We start from the raw sequence: 23417 nt of genomic DNA on the forward strand, positions 1-23417 counted from the left end.
TTGAAATTCCATCTTGGTATGGTTAGTTGTTGCAAATTTGGTAATTCCAGGCATCATCGCTCCCATTCAGATTGAACTTCCGGAGGTAGCTTATCGTCCCATCCTATGCCGAGTCTCCACAACTTCTAAAACAGACATTTGACCACGATGACAACAGGTGCTAGAAGGCCAATGGGATCGAATATTCTGGCACCTGCTTGTAAGAGCCCTCTCTTGGTATCCTTCTTTTGCGTCAGAAACTCTAGTAGTGAAGATATGTCGAACGCAAAGTGGTCCGGTTCTGGGTGCCAAGTAATACCAAGAACTTTTAATTGCGAGCTCAGAGGTTTGGGTGTCGATTGTTTCGATCCGTTCTCTGCACCCCATATCTCCATGACTTCTTCAGAACTGGCTACCCATTTTCGCAGGTTCATTCCGGCTCGTTTGAAAACTTCACAAGCTTGTTTGCGAAACTGAAGTGCTTCTTGAACTGAATCAGCGCCTCCTACATGATCATCGACGTATGTAGTTTTACGAAGTATCTCGCATGTTTCTGGATAGTCTTCCTGTAGTTGATTGAAATTATATTGCAAGGTGGCGGTTACCAAGAAGGGACTTGACGTTACTCCAAAGAGTACCCGCTTCATGCGTAGATGGCTGATCTTCATTTCTTCCGGCCCAGTTAGCTCGTTAATCCACAGGAAGCGAACGTAGTCTCGATCTTTTGGCCATAGTGAAATCTGAAGAAATGCTTTCTCCACATCTGCCATGATACCAATTCGATGTCTTCTAAATTTAAGTAGTATCTTCAAGAGGTCCGGATTGAGATTGGGACCCGGATGAAGACAGTCGTTTAATGATACTGCTCCTTTTCCCTTTGCTGAGGCATCAAAGACTATGCGTGTCTTCGTAGTAGCTCTATCTTCACGCTCTCCCGCAAAGTGTGGAATATAGTAGTATTCCCCAGATTTAGCTGCTATTTCTTCTTCTGGTATGAATTCGATGATATCTTCAGACAAATATTCTTTGATGACTTCCTGATACCTTATAAACAGTGAACGGTCTTGTTGGAATTTCTTGAGCAGGCTAGTCATTCTTCTTGTTGCCAATGGCAAATTATTCTGGATCTCTGGATGCTCGGACTTCCAAGGTAACAGTACTTGGTATCTACCTTCCACCAATTTGATCGTAGCGTTGTGGTTATCAATGATAGCTTGCTCTGTGCTTGTTACTGCTTGCTGGTCTTGGATTCCTAACGACTCAATCTCCCAGAACTGTCTCATGTACTTCTTCTTCTACGTTGACGGTCATAGTTATTGTCGATTGAACGTTGAGGTTTGCTGATACTGGCGTCGGACCTTGGACAGTCCAACCGAATACTGTCTCCACTGCTACTACGTCTCCTTCTAACTTCTCAAAATCCTTCTTAGATAGCTTCCAGTAGTAGTCTGCTCCAATTAATACTACTAGCTCAGGTGAGACCCTGACTCCATCGTGCTCTGCTTCTTCAGTCAATGTTAACCCTTTTGACTCCATTTGCCTTCTTATATCAGCTCCAGGAACACCAACAACAGCTCCGCAGATTATTGGCGCTTCAATGAGTGCGAGCTCGACTAATACGTCGGGGTCGGTTATACTTCTTAGGTTGACTCTGACTCGTTTTTGAATGTTGGTGGTTTCACTTGCTACCCCGAACGGATTGACTTTGATCAGTTTCTCAGATACGACCGGCAAGTCCAAGGCTCTTGATACGTCTTCACGAATAAATGACCGCTGACTGCCGTTGTCGAATATACATCTTGCCAGAAGTCTCTTGCTGGCGCCTACGATGAAGAGTACAAGGGTCTGGAGGTAAACTTGGGTGTCTCGGAGTCCAAAGTCTTTGAGTGACATCAACCCAACTGCTATCTCCGTGGCTGGTTTCTCCGTCATTACCGATTTTTCTCTGCAGATCGACGTATGATGATTTCTGTGGCAAACCAGGCATCTTGCTTTAGACCTACAGCGGCGTGCTGGATGATCGACTCCTAGACAATTGAAACAACTGTTCTTCGTTTGATTTTCTCGATTTTCTGCTCGTAAGAGGTACTGCACTCGTCTGGCTTGTGACCGGGTTTTTCGCAGAATATGCAGGTACTGGATACGGCGGTGTTTAGGGCTACTGCAGTTGGAACTCGGCTTCTATATTGACTCGTTTTTCTTCCAGGACTGGTTTGTTCATGATGAGTGCGCGTTCTCTGTTTTCGACTTCTTTTCTTATGTAGTCAATAAGCATACTTACGTCCCAATCATCTTCGTTTTTGATACTCTTGCTATAGTCGAGGTTCAAATCGGAAGGTAAACAGTTCGTTAATATGGTGTAGAGCATGCTGCTATAGGTAGCTAGCTTTATTCCTAGAGTGTCCAGACTCTGCATTGCCGTGTCGCAGGTGTCGTGCAGTTGACGAAGGCTTTTGACGTCGCTCGAACTCTTGACTGCTGATAGCTGGAGTAATCGGTTCATATGGGCCTGCATAGCGATATTCTTCCTTCCGAAACGGTTCTGTAAGGTTTGGATTGCCTTTTCGTAATTCTCATCGGTTAAAGAATAGGCTTCTACTGCGCGGAGTGCAGCTCCCTCCAAGTAAGAGCGAAGGTAGTTAAACTTGTCCGTCCTTGCCAGTGCCATATTTCCGTCTATGGATGTACTGAATGAACCCCAAAAGGTCTGCCATTGGGTTACTTCGCCACTGAACTTCTGGATGTTAAGTAGGGGTAACTTGGCAGGGACCTTGCCAGCTTCTATCCTTGATTTGCATAAGAACTTCATAGATGCAAGACTACCAACATCTAGCCCTAGACGCTCCTGAACTTCCCTCTGTAACACCTGAATCCCTTCGTCATAAATCTCAGTTGCATCGACTTCATTAGTTATATCTGCTTCCTCGCCGGTCATGGCTGTCAGTATCTTCTCGTTCATTTCCAACAACTTCTTGTTCTTGTCCTCTAGCTGCTCATATAACTTCTCGACCTTCTTGCAGTTCAGCTCCTTCTCCGTGAGTTCCTCTTCGATTCTAGCCTTCAATGTATCAGTTCGTTTCTTGATTGCTTTCCTTGCCGCTACCAGTTTATCCATTACTTGACTTTTAAAGAATGTTTATATGAAAGAACTTGTTGAAGGTGCTGTTCCTACATTATTTAATATTAACAGTGACAGTGACAATATCATTGAACAACCTTATGAAACTACCTCAGCAAATTTTATGCTACTGATAACTAGTGCCCAATCAAACCAAGGAACACAGACTGATGGAGTATTCATTCAAATTTTGAAGCCAAAACAAACTTCTGTTGGAACTCAAACTTCAGTATGTACTTCAGATTTCTCTACCAACATCTGTGAATTCCAGCTTCAACTTGAAATTGAAGCACAGAAACTGAAAGCAGCAGAGGTTTTAAAGGATCCATCTTACCCAGTTTTTCAAGCCAGTTTGAATCCATTAAACCCTGTAGATAATCCAAATCTAGAATATTCCGAAGAAGTGAAACCCCCAAGAAAAATAATACCACACTCTCATTCTACTCCTATTTCAAAAGTGAATTTTTTTGAATATTTATTGCCTATTATGGAAAACCTTTCTCTTGGTGAAAATTTAGACACTTCGGTTTCTACAAAAACTGAATCAACCAACAAAAATATCTCGACGTATGTACCAAGCCTTGAAAGTGAAGATGACCCGGATGATTTTTCTATCGAAACAGAAGAGGACCAAATTCCCGAATGCCTTGTAAAAGAAACAAAAATTGTTGTTTTTGAAAGCAATATGTGATTGGGAATCGTGCGTCCGTGTAATAGATAAAAGTACTGTTAAGAAATCACAAAACTAGGGTAGCCAACTTACTATACGCTTCAACTGCATAGATGGTCATTCTAATGTTTGAAAATCCCAACCAGTCCTCTGAAAAATGCCTTGTGGTAACCTTCTCATAGCGTCGTCTATTTTGTTAAGCGGGGGTACTTATCACTGAATAAATACTTTCTTTGAATTTATGGGTATGCGTGGAATAAGCAAAACTAAGTATTACGATCTACAACGAAACCATGCTATTCCCGAAATTAATGAAGTTTGGAAGGAAGAGCAAACGCAGGTACTAAGTGAAATTAGTGAAAAAGAGTATATTAGTTTCTCGGGCGATGCAACATGCAGTTCACCTGGCTATTCTTCAAAGTATTCCACTTATTCGCTTATGGAACAAGACAGTGATTTGATAACTCATTTCAAACTAATTAATAAAACTGAAACAAATTACATATCCGAAAACATGGACCTTTTGGGATTAAAGAGGTGCATGGCCAAAATGATCGAGAAAGGTATTGAAATTAATCAAATTACCACTGACCGACACATTCAATGCCGTGCATATTTAAGAGACCATCATCCTTCAGTTGATCATCAATTTGATTTATGGCACTTATCTAAAAGTATCCGAACTAAACTGTCGACTGTTGCCAAAAAAGAATCTGGAAAAGAATTAGCGCCTTGGCTTAAAGCTATAAATAGACATCTTAGGTACTGCTCTGAAAATTGCGAAGGTGATAAAAATGTATTAATTTATATGTGGATGTCATTATTGTACCATGTCAGAAACATTCACAAATTTCCATATCTAAATTTTTTTTTCTCAATGTGGTCATGAACCATTAAGTTCTGAAAAAGAGACGTTGACAAAATGGTTGGATGTTGAAAGTGATGCGTATGAAAATTTAGAGAAAATTGTTACAAACCCCAAGCTATTAAAAGTTTCTGAAGTGAAATATCTGGGTGTATGGATTGATGAACATCTAACGTGGACACCACAAATAAATTCGGTTGTTAAAAAAATTACGTTTAGTTTATACCTCCTAAGGAGGAACCGTGAAATCTTTAATTATATTATCCTGCGTAAATTATATTTAGCACTTGTCTATTCTCATCTGAACTATTGTTTTTTTATATGGGGTAATACCTCAAACCATAATATAAATAGTTTGGTGGTAATAAAAAAAGAGCAATAAGAATTTTAGCTAACGCTACATACCTGGCTCATACTGAACCACTTTTTACTAATCTAGACCTTTTAACTGTCAAAGACTTAAACGTTTATATTATGCTAATTATAATAATTCCTGCGTAATTATAAAAAATAAATTATCAATCTTATGACTACAGGCTATCAAGGTCCTGTTAAAAATTAGTTGACGTAAAATGCTACGGCACCGTCAACAACGGGTTAAATATATCCCGTCAATAATGTGAACCAGATCGAGTCATTCTTAAAATTGGATGTCCGAGGCCTGATTATTCGTGGCCTCGGTAGTCCAATGGTAGTGGCATTGGGACGGTAACCCAAAGGTCGTAGGTTCGATTCCTACCCGAGGTGATATGATTTTTCTCAGTCACTCTGGTATGGCACCACACGCAGAGGTTTTCCTTGATTTAAATGAAACTTCGAATTATAATAATTCCTGCGTAATTATAAAAAATAAATTATCAATCTTATCAGCTACAGGTCTGTTTCTATTTTTCAATTTGCGATAATGTAGGTAAGATTTGTAGAATGTTTCTAAAACTACTTGTTTAAGCACATAGTTTTGAAATTTGTATTTTCAGTGATACACTTTGGGTCTTCTGGCTGATTCAGATGCTTGTTTAAAAACTTTTCAACATCAGGTGTTTGTTGGCAGCATACAACAACCATGTTATATCATTAACATTGAGCAAAATTTTCAAACCGCTTTCCAAATTATTGTCAAATTCTTGGGGTATTTTAACACATCCATTATCACAGGAACAGTTTTCTCTAATCCGTCCAATGTCAACATCGGCTATAAGCAAAGGCCTAACAACTGCGGCGCGGTTTCTGTAGTTTTTAGTTTTAGGAACTACCGGGGTTGGGAGAGCTAATTATTTTTACCATAGCGCCGACTGAAAAACGCTAGGTTTACTTTTGCCTGCTCGATTAGGGACTTAAAGTATAGTTAAATAATAACGATGTTGGTGAAAAAGAAACATTTTATTTCGCGTCAAGTCATGAGAGAATTTTAGAAAGAGACAGTGGTTACATTTTTGCGGAGGAGGTATTTATAGTTTTTACAAGATGGGGGAGAGGGACAAAGGATGTCCAAATCTTTCCCTTCCAACCCGTGACGCTGCACTTTTTCCCACATTGACCCTCGTGTTGCAATTCACGGGGGCGCGTACAATGGGCAGGATACAAGAATGGACAAATACATTAGTGTAAATTTTACTCCCAGACAATCTGGCGCCTAAATAGTTTCTCGCGACAATTTTTTTTATTTTTAGTTCTTTTACAAATTATTAAAGGTTTTCACACTCCCTGCTGGGATATGTAGGTATCGAAATATCACAATATTTAACATTAATAATTTTAACATTTCAATTTTAGTCATTTAAAAGTTCTAGTGAATATAGAAGCTGAACTGGTCTACGTATTACAGTTCCATTCTGAGTTTTTACCAGACAAGCACGCACCTTGTCATCTCTACTATCGAGGAGCTCGGTAATGATACCTAACTTCCAATTGTGTTTTGCTATCACGTCTTGGTGAATCAAAACTACTTCACCTACTTTAAAACTATTATCCTTATTTTTATTTTTTGCGAAATTCGCGGTTCTTAATTGCAGTAGATATTCTGACTGCCATCTTTTCCATATTTTATTATTTAATCTTTGCCGATATTTATATCTCTTAGTTAATTCTTCGCGAGACGAGGCGATTTTTATTTTTGGAAAGGTTTGTGGAGGTAGGCAATTTATTCTTTGCCCCAACAGAAAATGTCAAGGGACGGGAATTTACAGCCGCTTCAGTTTCGGCTAATATGGTTTCGATTTCCTGGTAATTAAGGATAGATCGTCCCAAGACTTTTTTAAGTATAGTTTTTGTGTTTGAAACTAATCTTTCATAAAAACCCCCCCACCAACTGGCTCTTTCCGCTATAAATTGCCAAGAAATTCCCTCCTTTCCGAAATATTCTAGTAACTCCTTTTGTTTTAAATTTTTCCAAATATCTTGTAGGTCTTTATTGGCTCTCTCAAAGGTCTTAGCATTATCAGAGTAAATTACTTTTGGAATGCCGCGCCTGGCAACCATGCGTCGGAACGCTAATAAGAATTCGTCCGTACTAAGAGATGGCATGACCTCCAAATGTAACGATCTCGTTACCGCGCATGTGGTTAAACAAATGTAGGATTTATCTAATTGTTTACTTTTCCCTTCGTAATATTGGGGACCCTTGATGTAAATTGGGCCTGCAAAATCAATCCCAATGATTTCGAATGGTGGGGCTTGTTCGATTCGGTTTTGCGGGAGAGGGGCGGAAGGCGCGTGTCCTGGCTTAGCCCTAGCTCGTCTACACGCCAAGCAGCCTTTCACTACCTTTTATGCCAACTGCCGTCCAGCAATTACCCAATATTTCTCCCGCGCCTGCGCTATTGTAATTTGAGTGCCACCGTGTAGTACATTTCGGTGATATCGCTCCATTAGAAGCTCGGAGAAGCGCTCTTTTTGGCTTAAAATAATAGGGTGTTTTAGATTATAGGCCATAGTTGATTTTTCTAGTCGACCTCCCCACGCATATTATACCCTGTTCATTACGTATCGGATAGAGAAGTGAAATTTTTGAGGATGGTTTTACCGTTTGTTTGTTTTTTAACGCCGTAAGTTCCTCGCCGTAGGTTTTTTCTTGGATGCATTTAATCCACTTAATTTCGGCCGCTGCCATTTCCTCCGCGGTTATTGGGCCTATTTGTCTTTTCGGTTTATGGGTACGATCTACATTTCTTAGGACGTACGCCGTGACTCGAAGAGCCTTATCCAACAAGCTAAATCTGTTTAAATTTATTATCTTATCAAGACTAGGTTTTAGGGCGAAGCTTATTACTAAAGCGTGAGCGCGCCTTTCCCTGTCTAGCTCGTCTTTATCTACCTGTCGCTCTTCTTGGTTATCACTGGGCCACTGCGTCTTGGGCTCTCGAAGCCACCTCGGACCTCCCTCCCACATTTCGTGGGCGTTTATTTTTTCAGCTGAAATTCCCCTTGTCGGGATGTCTGCGGGATTTTGCAATCCAGGACAGTGATTCCAATCCCCAGGATTGGTGAATTTTCCAATTTCTAATACCCTATTGCTAACGAAAGGCTTCCAATTAGTAGGAGTGTCTTTAAGCCAGTGTAAAGCGATTGTGGATTCTGTCCACAGATAATTCTTAACATTTAGATTCGAAAATACGTCTCTGATGTAGTTCGTTAATCTGGCACCAAGGACGCAGCCCATTAATTCTAAACGAGGTATAGTCAATTTCTTGAGGGGTGCTACTCTTGTTTTGGAGGCTACGAATGAGACTCCTATTTCTTCGGAACTAGTTACGTAACGGACATATATTGTAGTGGCGTACGCGCTTTGGCTAGCGTCGCAAAAGGTATGTATTTCTAATTCAGTGACGTTACCGTTCCCTTTAAAATAGTGTCTAGATAAACTAACGTTACGTAGGAGTGGGAGCTCACTGTACCAAACCCTAAATTTATCGCGAAGTTCCCCCGTAATTTCTTGGTCCCAGGTTAATTGTTTTTCCCATAATTTTTGGAAAATTATTTTGGCCCTAATTGTAAAGGGGCCCAATACTCCTATAGGGTCAAATATTCTGGCCATCATGCTTAAAACGTGTCTTTTTGTGGGCCTAATGTCTTGAAGTATGTCCATTAGGGCATCCAAATTAAATGAAAACGTATCTTCGTCCGTTAACCATTTTAGTCCTAATACTTTTAGATTACCCGGGTTTTCTTTTCCCTCGAATAAAGGAACGTGTTTTCGGGTTTGTTTTTTCTCACCCCAGAGGGCTCTTAATTCGGGAGAGTTCGTTTGCCATTTACGAAAGCTCATGTTAGCGCTGCTAATTAGTTTGTTGACGTTTACTGATAGGTCAAACGCTTCGCTGACACTTTTGTCCCCTCCTGTTAGATCGTCTACGTATAAATCGCGGTCCAGGGTTGTTACCGCCTTTTTATCGGCCTCCTTCGTGTGGTGAATGTGGTATTTGATAGTATTTGCCAGTAAAAATGGACTAGCGGTGATTCCGAATGGCACGCGTGTCATTCGAAGATGGATAAAATGATTTTCCATTAGTTTGTTACTCGAGTCCTCGTTATACCACAAAAACCTCACGGAGTCCCTTTTGTTTTCTGATAGCGCGATTTGTAAGAACGCCTTTTCTATATCTGCTTTAAACGCGATTTTATGAATTCTAAACCTCAACAAAATTAGTAGTAAGTCGGGGTTTAAGTTAGGTCCGCTGAATAATAGGTCATTCAACGAGGGTGCGCCCTTAGCGTGTGAGGAGCCATCTAGAACCACTCTCACCTTAGTCGTGACGCTGTCGCGTTTTACCGCCTGTGGTGGGAGATAATACGTGCCCGGGGTATTTATTTCCGGTTGGGGGACCATCTCGACTATTCCTAAAGGTAATTGTTCGTCAACAACCGCCTTGCATTCTTCGTACATTACTGGGTCTTTATTAAATTTTTTAATCAAGCTATTTCCCCTAATAGTGGCCTGTCCTAAATTATCTGGTAACGCTAATTTATCAGTTTTCCAGGGAAACGTTACGTGATATCTACCGTCAATCATTTTAATTTCACGGTTGAAATTTTCCACTATTTCGGAATTCTTTAGATCCATATTTGTTTGTTCCCCATCTTCTATACCCATGCTTTCTAAAGTCCAATGTTTTTCCATTGTTTTGGAAATTTCCCTTTCGGTTACGCTAATTCGGAGAGCGCTGATTTGGTTGCAGTGTACTCCAATTCCCCCTTCTTTTTCTCCGCAGGGACCTTGTACGGTCCATCCGAAACAAGTTTCTAGCGCCACTAGTCTTGAACTAAATCTTTCGATCTTTCCGGTCACTATCGCGTAATAGTAATCTCCTCCAATAAGGACGTCCATGCTAGAGCTATCCATCAATTTTTTACTAGGTCTATCGGCTAATTGTAGGCCTTTCATTTGCATGTAATTTTCTACTTCCTCACAGTTTAGAGACGTTACGGCATTACAAACGTACGGAACCTCAATGCCGATAATTTCTACCCTTTGTTTAGGGTTGCGCGTATTTTCTAAAGTTAACCTAACTTTATTTCGAATATCTTGCGAAGTACTTTTCGATCCAAATTTACTTATTTCTATTTCAATTCTTCCCACGATGGGTAATTCTAGTTTTTTCGATAAATCTTGTCGTATAAAGCAAGCTTGAGCCCCAGTATCTAACAAACATTGGATTTCCACCCCCTCCGAATTATTGGGAGGTCTAGCTATGGCGAGGGCCGTTTGCAGTAGTACGGTTTTCCCCCCTTCCCCGATTGATGCCTTGGCGCAAGCTACGTTGGCTGAAGCTTTCTCGTCGTCTTTCCCCATTTCGCTATTGTTATCCAACCCTTTATTCACTTCGTTTTGTTCACATAGCGCGAAATGATGCCTTCTCTTACATTTGCGGAAATTTTTAAATTTGGAGTAACAATTTTGCATTTGATGCGAGACCTTGAGACAGATATAACACCTTTGTTGGTCCCTAATTATTTGCCTTTTTCTTTCTAGAGAGTGTTTAACGCAATTAAAGCTTTTGTGTAAATTTTCTTGGCAAAATACGCAATAAATGTTGTCCCCATAATTAGTATTATTTCTGCTGTTTTGGAAATTAGGTTTTTCTACAACGGTAGTGAGCGCCGAAGCTGAATTTGCATATTTAAAGGGTTTTTTAGACTGATTTTCGTTTAAATTATAGGAATTATACTCCTTGAAATTATTAGAAACCCCCGCGCCTAAAAGGGCCGAAGTTTCTCGGCTTTCTACTTCTTGTTTTAAAAACTCTAATAGAGCATCTACATTCCAATTAGCATCTTTCACGTGCTTCCTACTGTATTCGAGTCTTATTTCGTCAGGAAGACATTTTAATAACGTGGGGCATAAAAATGTACCGTTAGCGACCGTGCTCACACCGAGTGACCTCAGACTTCTGATATTAAGTTCACAAGAGTCAAATAGTCGCCGGAGTGCTTTATGATCGTTAACTTTTCTAACGGGTTCCATATTAAGCAATTTACTCATGTGAGTATGAATAATTAAATCGGTACGCCCAAATCGATTATCTAGAATTTTTATGGCTTCGTCGTACGTTTCATTTGACGCGTACAATCCCGCTAAAGCTAACTTAGCGTTGCCTTCTAAATAAGACAATAAGTAGTTGAATTTTTCAACTTTTGGTAAACTCACATTATCATGGATTGCGGTCTTAAATTGGTTCCAAAAACTGTTGAATTGGGTGATGTCTCCGTTGTACTTCTGAAGGACGAGTTTAGGTAGTTTCGTCCCCGTCTGGAATGATGCGTTTGTTCCGGTTGATCCTGTAGTGTTGGGGCTCGTAAGTCCGGTTCCGCCATTGATGGGGTTTGTAGATCCGGTACCGCCATTGATGGAGATTGTAGAGCCGGTACTGCCGTTAATGGAGTTCGTAGAGCCGGTACCGCCGTTAATGGGGTTCGTAAGGCCGGTAGCGCCGTTGATGGAGATTGTAGTGCCGGTACCGCCGCCGGTAGTATTTGCGGGCAATGTAGTGCCGGTACCGCCGCCGATAGTATTTGCTGAGCCGATACCGCCGTTATTCGTGAGAACCGCACTGCCGGTTATATCACCGAGTTTCCGGATTTGGCGCTGGGCTTTTCTGGTGATTAAAGTGATTTTTTCCCTGTATGTTTCGTAGGCTGTCTGTATATCTCTCTCCATATCCTCATCGTTGTCGATGAGTACCACTATTTTGGAGTCGTATTGAATTAGGTCGGCCTCCTTATGTTGTAGTATCAGGATCGCGTCGTCTAGATCCTCCGCAGTAGTGTGTGAATCGTTAATGAGGGTCTCGATTGAAGTTATTTGTCTAGTAACGAGACATCTATGGATTTTGCGTGATGACTTTAGATTCATCAACTGGGCTTCACGTTTCGCCTTCGCCTGGTCGGGCTGTTGAGCTGGATCCGGCATTGTAGTTTAGGTTCCCGTAGTCTGGGATGGTTGATCCTCAAGTATTGGATCCGCTGGTTCCCGTAGTCTGGGCTGGTTAATTAGATTTTTGTTGAAAGATCTCCTGAGTATCGGATCTTTATTTTTCTCTCGATAACTATTTCCTAATCTGGTTTTACTTCCCGGGTTTCCGGCACCATGTAGTTTTTAGTTTTAGGAACTACCGGGGTTGGGAGAGCTAATTATTTTTACCATAGCGCCGACTGAAAAACGCTAGGTTTACATTTGCCTGCTCGATTAGGGACTTAAAGTATAGTTAAATAATAACGATGTTGGTGAAAAAGAAACATTTTATTTCGCGTCAAGTCATGAGAGAATTTTAGAAAGAGACAGTGGTTACATTTTTGCGGAGGAGGTATTTATAGTTTTTACAAGATGTCGGAGAGGGACAAAGGGGTCGGGTGGCGCCACTGGTGGAAAGGATGTCCAAATCTTTCCCTTCCAACCCGTGACGCTGCACTTTTTCCCACATTGACCCTCGTGTTGCAATTCACGGGGGCGCGTACAATGGGCAGGATACAAGAATGGACAAATACATTAGTGTAAATTTTACTCCCAGACAATCTGGCGCCTAAATAGTTTCTCGCGACAACTTTTTTTATTTTAAGTTCTTTTACAAATTATTAAAGGTTTTCACAGTTTCTTATTATTTCTAGCTCTTCCGCAGTATATTCGGGGTCAAATTCATAGCCCTGTACTCTCCTCCCTCGATTTCTCCTCATTTTCGGCTTTAAATTTAATTTACTATATAATAAAACTACCAAATGAGCGGTTTTAGTAAGTAAAACAGAATTCTTGAGCTTCTGTTTTGGTTAAAAAAATAACTTGAGGAAAGGGATTAAGGGACCAATAGTTGAGCAAGAGGCCTTTCACGTGATCGCTGAAGGCGAAAGCGAATCAGGCGTCTATTCCATAGTGACATTAATTATTCCTTTGAAATATAATGGCGCCAACCAACTCTTCATTTTTAAATCGCCAATTAATTTGTCTTTAATTGAAATTAATTTTGAAACCCAAATTAACGCTAATTTAGAAACTCTCATATCACGGCCTTTGACTAAAAATTATGTTTCAACGATGGTGAGCCTTTCCTTTAATAAAGATATAACTAATATTTTGCATGATTATCCCTTGAGATTTGTTGATTTAGAAATCTAAACAGAGTAGAAGAATGACTTTTTCTTATTGATAAGATTTTTCTTTAATTAATAACTTAATTGGTCTTACTTATCATATTTTTCAATTTTATATACTATGATATTTGTTTATTTAGAATAATATGTGGTTGAAGGCGCACTGTTAAATTTTTTTTGTTTACTTTAGTTTATTACTCGAAGATCTATTTGAACCGAGTTTCGCGTTACTCGAAGACCTATCGGTACGAGTTATTAGTAAGTTTTTCATTTTCTTCAAATTTGTTTAGGATTTAGAGTTATTTTCCTTTTTAATTATGGACTTATCTACCTTTTCGCGTATTTTATCATCCTGTTAAAATTCTAGCCTACATAGAAAAACATTCTGGATCCTCCACTGGCCTTCCTAATACGATTTATCTTTCAAGAGTTGGGGACCTAAATATTTTTGTTATACTAGAAGTAAATTTCGAAAATTTGGTTAATAAGAAACTAGTTGGAAACCTCTGGCTTAACGTTAGAATGTTAGGTTATATAATTTTATCCGATGATTTGGTTAAACATTCAACATTGAATTGAGGATTATTTATTTCAAATCCTGTCACGGCCAATTGCTCAGCCATTTAAGGTGTTCGTACTTAAGCTAGGACACGTCTCCGGGAGATCTGGCTTCAGTGTTTGGTATGAGACTTACTGGTTACGGCATTGATTATGATGGCGTAATATATAGAAGAAATTTCGGGTTCCAAGTCGAAATCACTGCGTGCTCACCAACCATCGCAGGGGCCATCGGTCTCGGATATTGTGGTCTTGACTGGTCCGGTGGGTTTCTTCATGTCCGGACATCACCGTCAACTTGTTTTGATTGAGACATAGTCACCAAAAACGGGGGGAAACTAAATAACAAATTTAATTATTTAAACAAAACAATTGTAACTATTTAATTTTATTTCGTTTCGTTTCCATTCATTCAACGTAAATTTTCTATTCATAATCTAATTCTCGTTTATATTAATTCCCAATAATTCTTAACTTGTGTTTATTATTTTTTATCTAATGCATTTTAATATTAATCCAATTCCCGTTTGTATTTATCTAATTCCAGTGAACGTTTTACCAAATTCTCTATTATGAAAATAAAACTCTGTATTATTTTAACTGATATTTTTAATTATTAATCTAATTACCTATTATTTAAACTAATATTTTTTTAAAATATATATTTTTTTTATCTAATTCCTGTTAATATTTAACTTATTCCAATTTACTTTTAACCAATTCTCTATTATTATAAATAAAATTAACTATATATTATTTTAACTTTTATATTTATTATTAATCTAATTCTCTATTTGTTTTAACGCTTAAGAACTAATGACGGTTAAACATAACCGAAAAATTAATTGTTAAGACGCCACACCAAACACTGAGCCCAATACAAGGGAATATCAACTATTTATACAAAGGTTAAACAAAACATCCCATGTAGCACAAAGTAGTTGGCCCGACTGCTACGAATTTGGTCGGGAAGACGGTGTCGGGTGTGCTGTCCATTCAATGGCATCTGAAGTGTCGGGATGTTCTACCCAGCCTACAGTTGGCCGACTGATATTAGTTATACAGTCGGCCCGAGAGCCAAACACCCCTTTTCCGACAAAGGATTTGTAAGTCGGCCCTGCAGTCGGAATTACGGTTTTTTAAATTAATCCAAAAAAGCCTTTGATTCCAACTGCAGGGCTGTTGAAGGAAAAATTCGATTTCAATTTTTGTACGCGGTAAAACCTTCGGAGGTTTTTTTTGTTATCTCCGTTACGTTTTTTTACTACCGATAACGTTATTATTTTTAATCTTAGTATAAATACTCATAGCATTATTGTGTAGTGTGTCAGTATGAGTTTAGTTCCTGTTCATAACCAGTTTTTACTTTTGTAAATATAATCTTTTAATTAATGTCCCTATAATAAACCATTTGTATTATAACTTGAGTTTTTGATCATTCTATCTATGCAAGGGAGCTTTGCTACAAAACTTCAACAGGTTATGGGCCCAGCACGCTTCCACTGCGCAAACCTCGTGCTAGGATGCCCATCTAAACACCAAGTCTTGTATACAGTCCTTTGTATTCCTGCTAACAACAATGGACAGTCTATCTCGACAGGACGTCGACAAGTTGTCTAGACCGGAAAACTGGAGGAGCTGGAAGCGACAAATTACAGATATCCTAGTCATGAAGGATGTTTTTGAAATCATTACTGGAGAATGGACTGAACCAACGCCACCTGAATCTGCGACACCCGCAGAGCTACTTGGATATACAACCAAGAAGAAGAAGTACCGAGTTGCTTTCAGTACCGCCCGAAGCATTATATGGTCTACTTTATCAACCAAGGTCAGGAATATGACGACTAACTGCGATACTCCAAGTGAAATATGGAACAAGTTGCTCGAGATTTACGAGCAGAAATCGTCTAACCACCTCCGGAAGCTGTTAGCGCAGATCATGAGAACAACGAAGTCAACGGACATCGATATGGCCACCCATCTAGCACAGATGCGTTCCCTGTGGGCTGACATCTTGACAGCCGCCAACATGGAAAAGAAAATCATTGCCCCAAAATGAATATCGTGAATTCAGCATGCTGTGGGACACGCTACCAGAGGAGTAACAGACCGTGGCTGAACTGGAACGTCTACTGATTGGCCGATCTACTCGAGATATGAATAGTTTCGAAGAAACGTCAGGACTCTTAGCACGTCGAGCTGGAGCACAAGGTTCAACCAACTCTGAAGGACGCACATCAAAACGCAAATTTCCACTGAAATGCTATAATTGCAATTAACACGGCCATTTTTCAAAGAACTGTCAGAACCAAAAAAACCATCAAGAAACACAGTCAACGTTGGAGGTTCCGGCAGAGGAAGAAACAGCGAAGGTCTTTTTGCTGCAAATGGTCTGGTTGCTCGAACGGCGGCAGAAGATGTTTGGTATTTTGATACAGGCGCAACACAGCATATAACCAATGATGCTACGAAGTTTATCCGGTTCCATGAATTTGACACACCGGAGGCACTCAGGGTGGAAACAAAGCTGAGATGTCAGCTGAGGGGGAAGGCGATAGACAGAATGATTGTCAGCTCGTACTTTACTCCTTCCAAGAACAATTCTTACTCTATTCGAGGACAATCCAAGCTGCCACTCAAGCTGGTCAAGCTATCACTAGTAAAAAATATGGCATTTGTAAGACTGGACGGGTTGAAATAAATTTGCGCACGAGAAAAGTGTTTTCGGCCTTTTAAGTTTTCATCACCACCGTCGAAGATTACAGGGGCGATGATAATTTGAGCGTTTTTTAAATTACCACCCTTTCGTTAGTTGTCTAAAATTTTATTTTGGCTATGTTGGAAATACTGGGTTTTCCCTTTTTTTGTATTGTATACATGTATGCCATATTGACCTTGTACGGATTTTGGAAATTCGGCCGTACCGTCCGGCGATTGTAACCCCCGCTAGGGGGAATATTTTGAAAAGAAAAAGAAACTCGAGCGATCGAGTACTCTGAGTTTTTCTCTCGAAAGAGACGGTTGCATCTTGTTATAATAAATAAAGTTGTTGTTAAAAATTATATCTAAGTCTTTTATTAGCGTCTCCCACTCATTTCCGAAAGTGAGAGTTATTTCATGGTGCCGAAACCCGGGACTTTAGATAGATTAGCGAACGGAACAACTACAAAATAGAGTTTATGAAAGTAACGAAAATTAAAAAATGGCTACAGCACAAGACAAGCTTGCGCGGCTCTCGTTAAAAAGAGATCTTCTTAAATCAGCGATAGAAAAATTAGAATCGGCAATTGATCAGCGATTAGCGAAAAATCCAAACGAATTATTTGAACAAGAAAGTACCTTAGCGATTTTAAATCAGAAACATGGACTTTTGAAAATACAAAATGAAGAAATAGAAGCGTTAACGCGGTTAGCGGATTTACACGAAGAAATAAAAGCGGTGGAAGAATTTGAAGACCGAATTATTACGAAGAGAACGGTTCTCGAAAGAGCGATTAAGGATCGAATTCAACTAGCGGGACCATCTGATCAGAATCAAGTTAATATTCATAATGCTACAAACGCCCAAATAGAAGTTCACCTTCCCAAGCTTCAGATTGAACGTTTCAACGGCGACAGCACCAAGTGGTTACACTTTTGGACTCAATTCAAATCAGCGATTCACGATAAAGCGAATTTAACGAAGGTAAATAAATTTAATTATTTGCAAAGTTATCTTGGTGGAGATGCGGCGATAGCTCTGAAAGGGTTCAACCCAACTGAAGCACACTATGACTCGGCCATCGAAATCTTGCACGAAAATTTTGGTAGAGAGGACGTTTTAATTAACGCGCATGTTGATAAACTATTAACATTAAGCGAAGTAAGAGACGCGCAAGATTTAGCGGGATTGAGGCAGTTATATACTTCGTGCGAAGTCGAAGTCAGGAGCTTGGAAAATATGGGAGTAAACCCAAACACCTTTCAAAATTTTTTGTGCCCAATGATACTTAAATTACTACCAAATGAGATACGACTTGAGTATACGAAGCTAAACAAGTCCACAAAAAACTGGAGCGTTAGAATCGTTCTGGAATTTATTAAAGAGGCTCTACAGAGTAGAGAAAGGTGCGCGTCATTATCGAAATTGCAGTTTGATGATTCAGCGAAAAGACAGAGAGATCGAGAAATGCAGAGGGGAAAACCTTTCAAGGACTTTCGGGGTAAAACCTCTTCGACACAGGTATTGTCAACGGCTCTTGAGAAGCCATTTTGCATTTTTTTCGAAAAGGAGGGGCACAAACCCGTACATTGTAAGAAACTTAACCTAGCGGAGAAAAAAGAAATTCTTAGAATCCAGCGTAGATGTTTCCGTTGTTTGAAAAGCCAGCACATGTCCAGAGATTGTTGGTCAAAAATAGTATGTGGCAACTGTAAAGGACGCCATCACGTCGCCATTTGCGAAAAAGATAGCGAAAAGAAATTTAACGGCGACCTCGAAAAAGCGGGGCGTCAAATCCAAGCGGAAGGGACCCCTATGGAGACCCTAACGGTCCAAGTTAACGTAGCTTCGGGCAAAAAGGGGAAAAGCGAAGGCATCCTTCTTCAAACGGCAAGGGTTCTAGTTAAGGGAAAAGGAGGGTGGATACCCGCGAGAATATTGTTGGACGGGGGGAGCGAGGTCAGTTTCGTTAGAGAGGATTTGTCCCAAAAGCTTGAGTTGGAAGAAAAGAGAGGGGGAGAAATTAGAGTAAATACATTCGGCAACAGCGAACCTACCGTTTTCAAGGCTAGAAAAGTAGAAATAGAGCTTAAAGGCGTTCATAATAGCAACAGTATTTGTATCGAAGCCTTTACCTCGCCAGTCATTAGTGTAGCAATGATTAGACTGCCTGACTCAGCGTTAAGAAATAAACTGCGTAAGCGAAATTTAAAATTAGCGGATTACGAGAGCGAAGGAATAGAATCCGACGAGATAACTATTTTAATTGGTTCTGACTATTATTGGAAAATTATCTATACTGAGTATGAAAGACTCAGTCCCACATTGGTAGCCACAAATAGCTTGTTTGGATGGGTGGTCCAGGGTCCAGCGAGTACTGGAACAAATATGGCAATTTTAGATTCGGATAATTTTCACACATCCGTTCAAGTAATGAAAGTCGCGTTGGTTGACGAAAACAAATTAGATGAGCGGATAAAAGCGTTTTGGGAGCTTGAAAGTCTAGGAATAGAAGAGTCGTTAGAGAATAATACTGAGGGGGCGCTTGAGATATTGGCGAAAGAGAAATTTGAGAATAGCGTAGCATTTATTGATGGTCGTTATCAGGTTAGTCTACCTTGGATTGAAGAAAATCCCGAATTAGATTCAAATTACTTTATGGCGAAAAGAAGATTAGAAGGGTTAGTTAGACGTTTCCAGCGGGATCCTGAGCTTTTCCTGAGATACAAAGAAGTTTTGCAAGATTACGAGCTTAAAGGAATGATAGAGAAAGTAACGGACCTAAGCAAAGTCAATAAAAATTCAAAAGCGCTGTATTACGCCCCCCATCAACCGGTCGTAAACGAAGAGAAGTCAACGACGAAGGTTCGAATGGTATTGGACGCCTCCTCAAGCGCCAACGGGAAAAAATCCTTAAATGACTGTTTATTGCCTGGCCCTAACATGAATCCAGATCTATTGGAAGTTTTAATTAAATTTCGATTCCAGAGAGTCGCGTTAGTTGCCGATATTCAGCAGGCTTTCCTTCAAATTTCTTTAGCGCCAAAAGACCGCGACGCCATACGGTTTCTGTGGATAGATCAGCCGTCCAATTATCATTACAATTCTGAGCTGACTGTATATCGTTGGAATAGAATTTCGTTTGGGGTAACTTCGAGCCCTTATCAACTAGCGGCCACAATTCGCCATCATCTTAAAAAATATCAACAAACGCATCCGGAAGCGTCAGAAAAGCTGTATCACGATTTATACGTTGATGATTTCACCTCGGGAGCTGATGATGAAGAGATGGCTCTAAAATTAGCTACGGATACGAAACTAATTCTAAGCGAGGCCAACATGACTCTAAGAAAATGGAAAAGTAGTTCAAAAGTCCTCAACGATAAATTTAAAGAAGAAAATTGGAATACTAGCGAGAGTGACGAGAAATTATTAATATCTCGGGAAAATAAGAGCCTTAAAATTCTCGGAATGAAATGGATCCCAACAAGGGACATCTTCACATTCGACGTAGAACCGATAATACGGGACATTGCTAAAGTGCAAAACACCAAACGTGGTGTTCTCAAATTGTCAAGTAGAATTTATGACCCCCTCGGATTGATAACACCATTCACCAATTAATTTGGTTAAGCGGTAAAAGCTGGGACGACGAGTTAAATAGCGAGCTCGTACAAAAATGGCAAAATTGGTGCGGCGAGATGAACGAGTTAAAAAATATTTATGTTCCGCGCTATATTCTTAGTCTCGTAGAAAAGCGTGAAGTACTAGTGAAACAGCTGCATTGTTTTTGTGACGCGAGCGAGAACGCGTTTGGAGTCGTAATATACGTTCGAGTGGTAGCAAAAAACGAAAAAATTAAAAGCCTAATGCTAATGTCGAAAGTGAGAGCGGCGCCGATAAACAAAAGATCCATTCCGGAATTAGAGTTAATGGCAGCGTTGCTAGGCGCGCGATTGGTGCAGCGGGTTCAAAAATTAGAAAACTTTGACAATGAACAAATCTATATGTGGTCGGACTCCTTGGTGACAATTTGTTGGATAAGAGACTTTGCAAAAAAAAAGAAAGCCATTCGTGGCTAATCGTCTACAGGAGGTACAAAGGTTAAGCGAGCCAAAATGGTGGCACCATTGCGCGGGTAAAGATAACCGCGCGGACCTACTCACTAGAGGAGTATCAATAAAAAATTTGGTGGAGAGTAAAATTTGGTGGTTGGGGCCCTGGTGGTTGACACTGGAATTACACGAGTGGCCCTTAAATTTAGAGCGAGAATTAACGGAGGTGGAAAAGAAAGTCGCGAGCGACGCCACTAAAAAATCTAAAATGGAAATTAATCAATTAGCGTGTGTGGTCGAAAGGCCCCAACCAATATTAAATTTAGAAAATTTCAGCTCGTTTAATCGAGCCATTAGAATAACAGCGTTGCGATTTTCAAATAATGCGCCGAAGAAAAGTAGTTCAGAAAGACTATTGGCCCCTTTAAACGCGGATGAACTGTACGCGGCGAAAATGTCATGGATAAGACAAATTCAAGAAGAAAAGTTTTCATCCGAAATTAATGAATTAAAAACGACGGAAAAAATTGGACAATTGTCTAAAATAGCGGAACTAAAACCATTTTTTGATGAAAACAATGTATTGCGATTAGGCGGAAGACTACAAAAGTCAATGCTATCAAGGGATGAAAAACACCCGATTATATTACCAAAACACAGGTTTACCCAATTATTAATCGATCAAGTGCATAACAGATTATTTCATTGCGGGTTAAGTTTAACATTAGCGGAAATTAGATCCCAATATTGGATTATGGGTGGCAGGCAGGTGATAAAACAGATATTAAACAAATGTATAGTTTGTAGAATTTGGAAAGCGAAGCCTCTGAAAGAAATCACCGCTCCTTTACCCGAGGATAGGGTCGTAGAGTCTGCCCCCTTTGAGGTCACCGGCGTAGATTTCGCCGGTCCCCTTTACGTGCAAGGAGAGAACGGCAAAGAAACCCAAAAATCTTACATTTGTTTGTTTACGTGTACGATCACGCGGGCGGTGCATCTCGAATTAGTCTCGAGTGTGAGTACGGAGTCCTTTCTCTTAGCATTTAGACGTTTCGTTTCCCGACGTGGATTGAGCCGAACAATTTATTCCGACAACGCGAAATGTTTCATTAGAGCCAACAAGGATTTAGGGAAACTTTGGAAGATGATTAGGAAAACTGAAATTTCCGATTATTTCGGAAACCACGGTATAACGTGGAAATTTATAGTCGAGCGCGCCCCTTGGTGGGGTGGCTTTTACGAAAGGATGGTTCGTACCGTGAAGATTGCGATTAAAAAGTGTTTAGGAAAAGCCCTTCTTGGCTTTGAAGAGTTGACGACCCTTTTAATCGAAATAGAGGCCCAAATTAATTCTAGGCCGCTAACTTATCAGAGTAATGATTATTTAGAACTTGTTCCGCTAACGCCAGCGTTGGACTAGAGAATATTTACTAGAGTTAAGATCTGCTCATAAAGTCCAGCTCAATAAAATTAACAATAACGAGGAATTTATTCAGGAAGGTAAAGTAATAATCTTGAGTGATTCAAATATGCCACGTCAACAGTGGAAATTAGCAAAAATTAAACAAGTATTTCCCGGCAGAGATGGTAAAATTAGATCCTGCGCCCTTCAATTGCCAAATGGAAGTATCGTAAGGCGAGCTATTAATTTGCTTTATCCTATTGAAATTAATTTAAAAAAAAAGTTAAAATGGTTAATGAACGTTAACGTTCATGGGGGAGTGTTGGAAATACTGGGTTTTCCCTTTTTTTGTATTGTATACATGTATGCCATATTGACCTTGTACGGATTTTGGAAATTCGGCCGTACCGTCCGGCGATTGTAACCCCCGCTAGGGGGAATATTTTGAAAAGAAAAAGAAACTCGAGCGATCGAGTACACTGAGTTTTTCTCTCGAAAGAGACGGTTGCATCTTGTTATAATAAATAAAGTTGTTGTTAAAAATTATATCTAAGTCTTTTATTAGCGTCTCCCACTCATTTCCGAAAGTGAGAGTTATTTCAGGCTATGTATCCGAAGCATTGTTTCTTTCAACCTCAATTAAAAAAAAATAGGAACTTAAAAACAAAAGTTCTAAATTATGACCCGGTTTTATAATACTCACAAGTCAGTGTATGTATTGTATCATCGGGGTTAATAAAAGTTCGAATAGAACTAGGAACTTAAAAACCATTTAACTACATAGTACGATAAACATTTTGAACAATATGAAATTAAAGGGCTTTTAAAGAAATTATTTAGGACTCGTTTCACAGGCGCTTTTAGTAATGTTATCTATTCCGTATCTGAAAATTATTTGGGAGTGTGGCCATATATAGCCGGAGTCACTTACTTTTTTAAAAATGAGTAATCATTTTTAGATATTCGCCAAAATCATAGAAATAAATTAAAATCTTAAATTTAAAAGTCAATTTTGGTTGTGTGCACTAGACTGTACCTTAGTTAGGCTGATATCCAAGGCGCTATTATAGGCCCAAGCCAGCTAGCGACTTTTAACGCCATTATTCAAGATGTTCGGGTGACAATGTGAAGGAGGCTGATGGTCAAACCTTTATGCAACGAGAGCTAACAGCTCCTAACACTTTCTAAAATTAAGCAAATGTTTATAATAACGGGGAATGGAGATAAACTTCTTTATTTAACGCTTAAACGTGGTTCTGAGTGTTTACTGACATAGAAATAATTTACCAATAACTTAGTTCTCTGTCGAAAGTTTAAGCAAATTGTTAGTGAGGGCCCAATCCAATCAATAAGAAAACAAGTTGGGAATTAGGAAACCAAACAAAATGAGACATCGAGGTTTATGTTAAACTTTAACATTATGTAATAAACCACTGCGGAACGTTTTACTCGGAACCATTATCTTACGGGTTCCGATGAAGATTTAATC

At 39.6% G+C, this 23417-nt stretch overlaps 4 protein-coding genes and 1 non-coding gene across 5 annotated transcripts; 3 read left to right on the forward strand and 2 right to left on the reverse strand.

The window, feature by feature from the left end:
* Positions 1-125: 125 nt before the first annotated feature.
* On the reverse strand, positions 126-1911 carry LOC149931656 (uncharacterized). The gene is made up of 2 exons (XM_090156577.1): positions 1327-1911; positions 126-1274 (listed from the first exon to the last, which is right to left on the reverse strand). The coding sequence occupies exons 1-2, from the start codon at positions 1909-1911 to the stop codon at positions 126-128; spliced, it is 1734 nt and encodes a 577-aa protein (XP_090012703.1).
* Positions 1912-5306: 3395 nt separating this feature from the next.
* On the forward strand, positions 5307-5379 carry TRNAT-GGU (transfer RNA threonine (anticodon GGU)). Its single transcript has one exon. It is a non-coding gene; the product is annotated as a tRNA-Thr (tRNA).
* Positions 5380-7552: 2173 nt separating this feature from the next.
* On the reverse strand, positions 7553-12037 carry LOC149931658 (uncharacterized). Its single transcript, XM_090156578.1, has 2 exons — positions 10856-12037; positions 7553-10486 (listed from the first exon to the last, which is right to left on the reverse strand). Exons 1-2 carry the CDS (start codon positions 12035-12037, stop codon positions 7553-7555), a joined length of 4116 nt encoding a protein of 1371 aa, XP_090012704.1.
* A 4935-nt stretch (positions 12038-16972) lies between these two features.
* On the forward strand, positions 16973-20095 carry LOC149931659 (uncharacterized). Its single transcript, XM_090156579.1, has one exon. It carries the CDS (start codon positions 16973-16975, stop codon positions 20093-20095), a length of 3123 nt encoding a protein of 1040 aa, XP_090012705.1.
* Positions 20096-20794: 699 nt separating this feature from the next.
* On the forward strand, positions 20795-21946 carry LOC149931660 (uncharacterized). The gene has a single exon (XM_090156580.1). It carries the CDS (start codon positions 20795-20797, stop codon positions 21944-21946), a length of 1152 nt encoding a protein of 383 aa, XP_090012706.1.
* The last annotated feature ends 1471 nt before the right edge of the window (positions 21947-23417 follow it).

This window comes from Leiobunum rupestre, chromosome 8, assembly GCF_980474605.1.
Source record: "Leiobunum rupestre chromosome 8, qqLeiRupe1.1.hap1, whole genome shotgun sequence".
In the NCBI taxonomy this organism is placed as follows: domain Eukaryota; kingdom Metazoa; phylum Arthropoda; class Arachnida; order Opiliones; family Sclerosomatidae; genus Leiobunum; species Leiobunum rupestre.

What these genes read in the sequence shown, in the direction of transcription:
- LOC149931656 (XM_090156577.1), bottom strand. Translation starts at nt 1,911, where the DNA reads ATGACGGAGAAACCAGCCACGGAGATAGCAGTTGGGTTGATGTCACTC. An exon ending in CTGTCCAAGGTCCGACGCCA is followed by an intron (nt 1,275 to 1,326) that starts GTATCAGCAAAC and finishes CCGTCAACGTAG; the next exon opens with AAGAAGAAGTACATGAGACA.
- LOC149931659 (XM_090156579.1), top strand. Translation starts at nt 16,973, where the DNA reads ATGGCTACAGCACAAGACAAGCTTGCGCGGCTCTCGTTAAAAAGAGAT.
- LOC149931660 (XM_090156580.1), top strand. Translation starts at nt 20,795, where the DNA reads ATGGAAATTAATCAATTAGCGTGTGTGGTCGAAAGGCCCCAACCAATA.
- LOC149931658 (XM_090156578.1), bottom strand. Translation starts at nt 12,037, where the DNA reads ATGCCGGATCCAGCTCAACAGCCCGACCAGGCGAAGGCGAAACGTGAA. An exon ending in TAGAGTTTTTAAAACAAGAA is followed by an intron (nt 10,487 to 10,855) that starts GTAGAAAGCCGA and finishes CGCAAATGTAAG; the next exon opens with AGAAGGCATCATTTCGCGCT.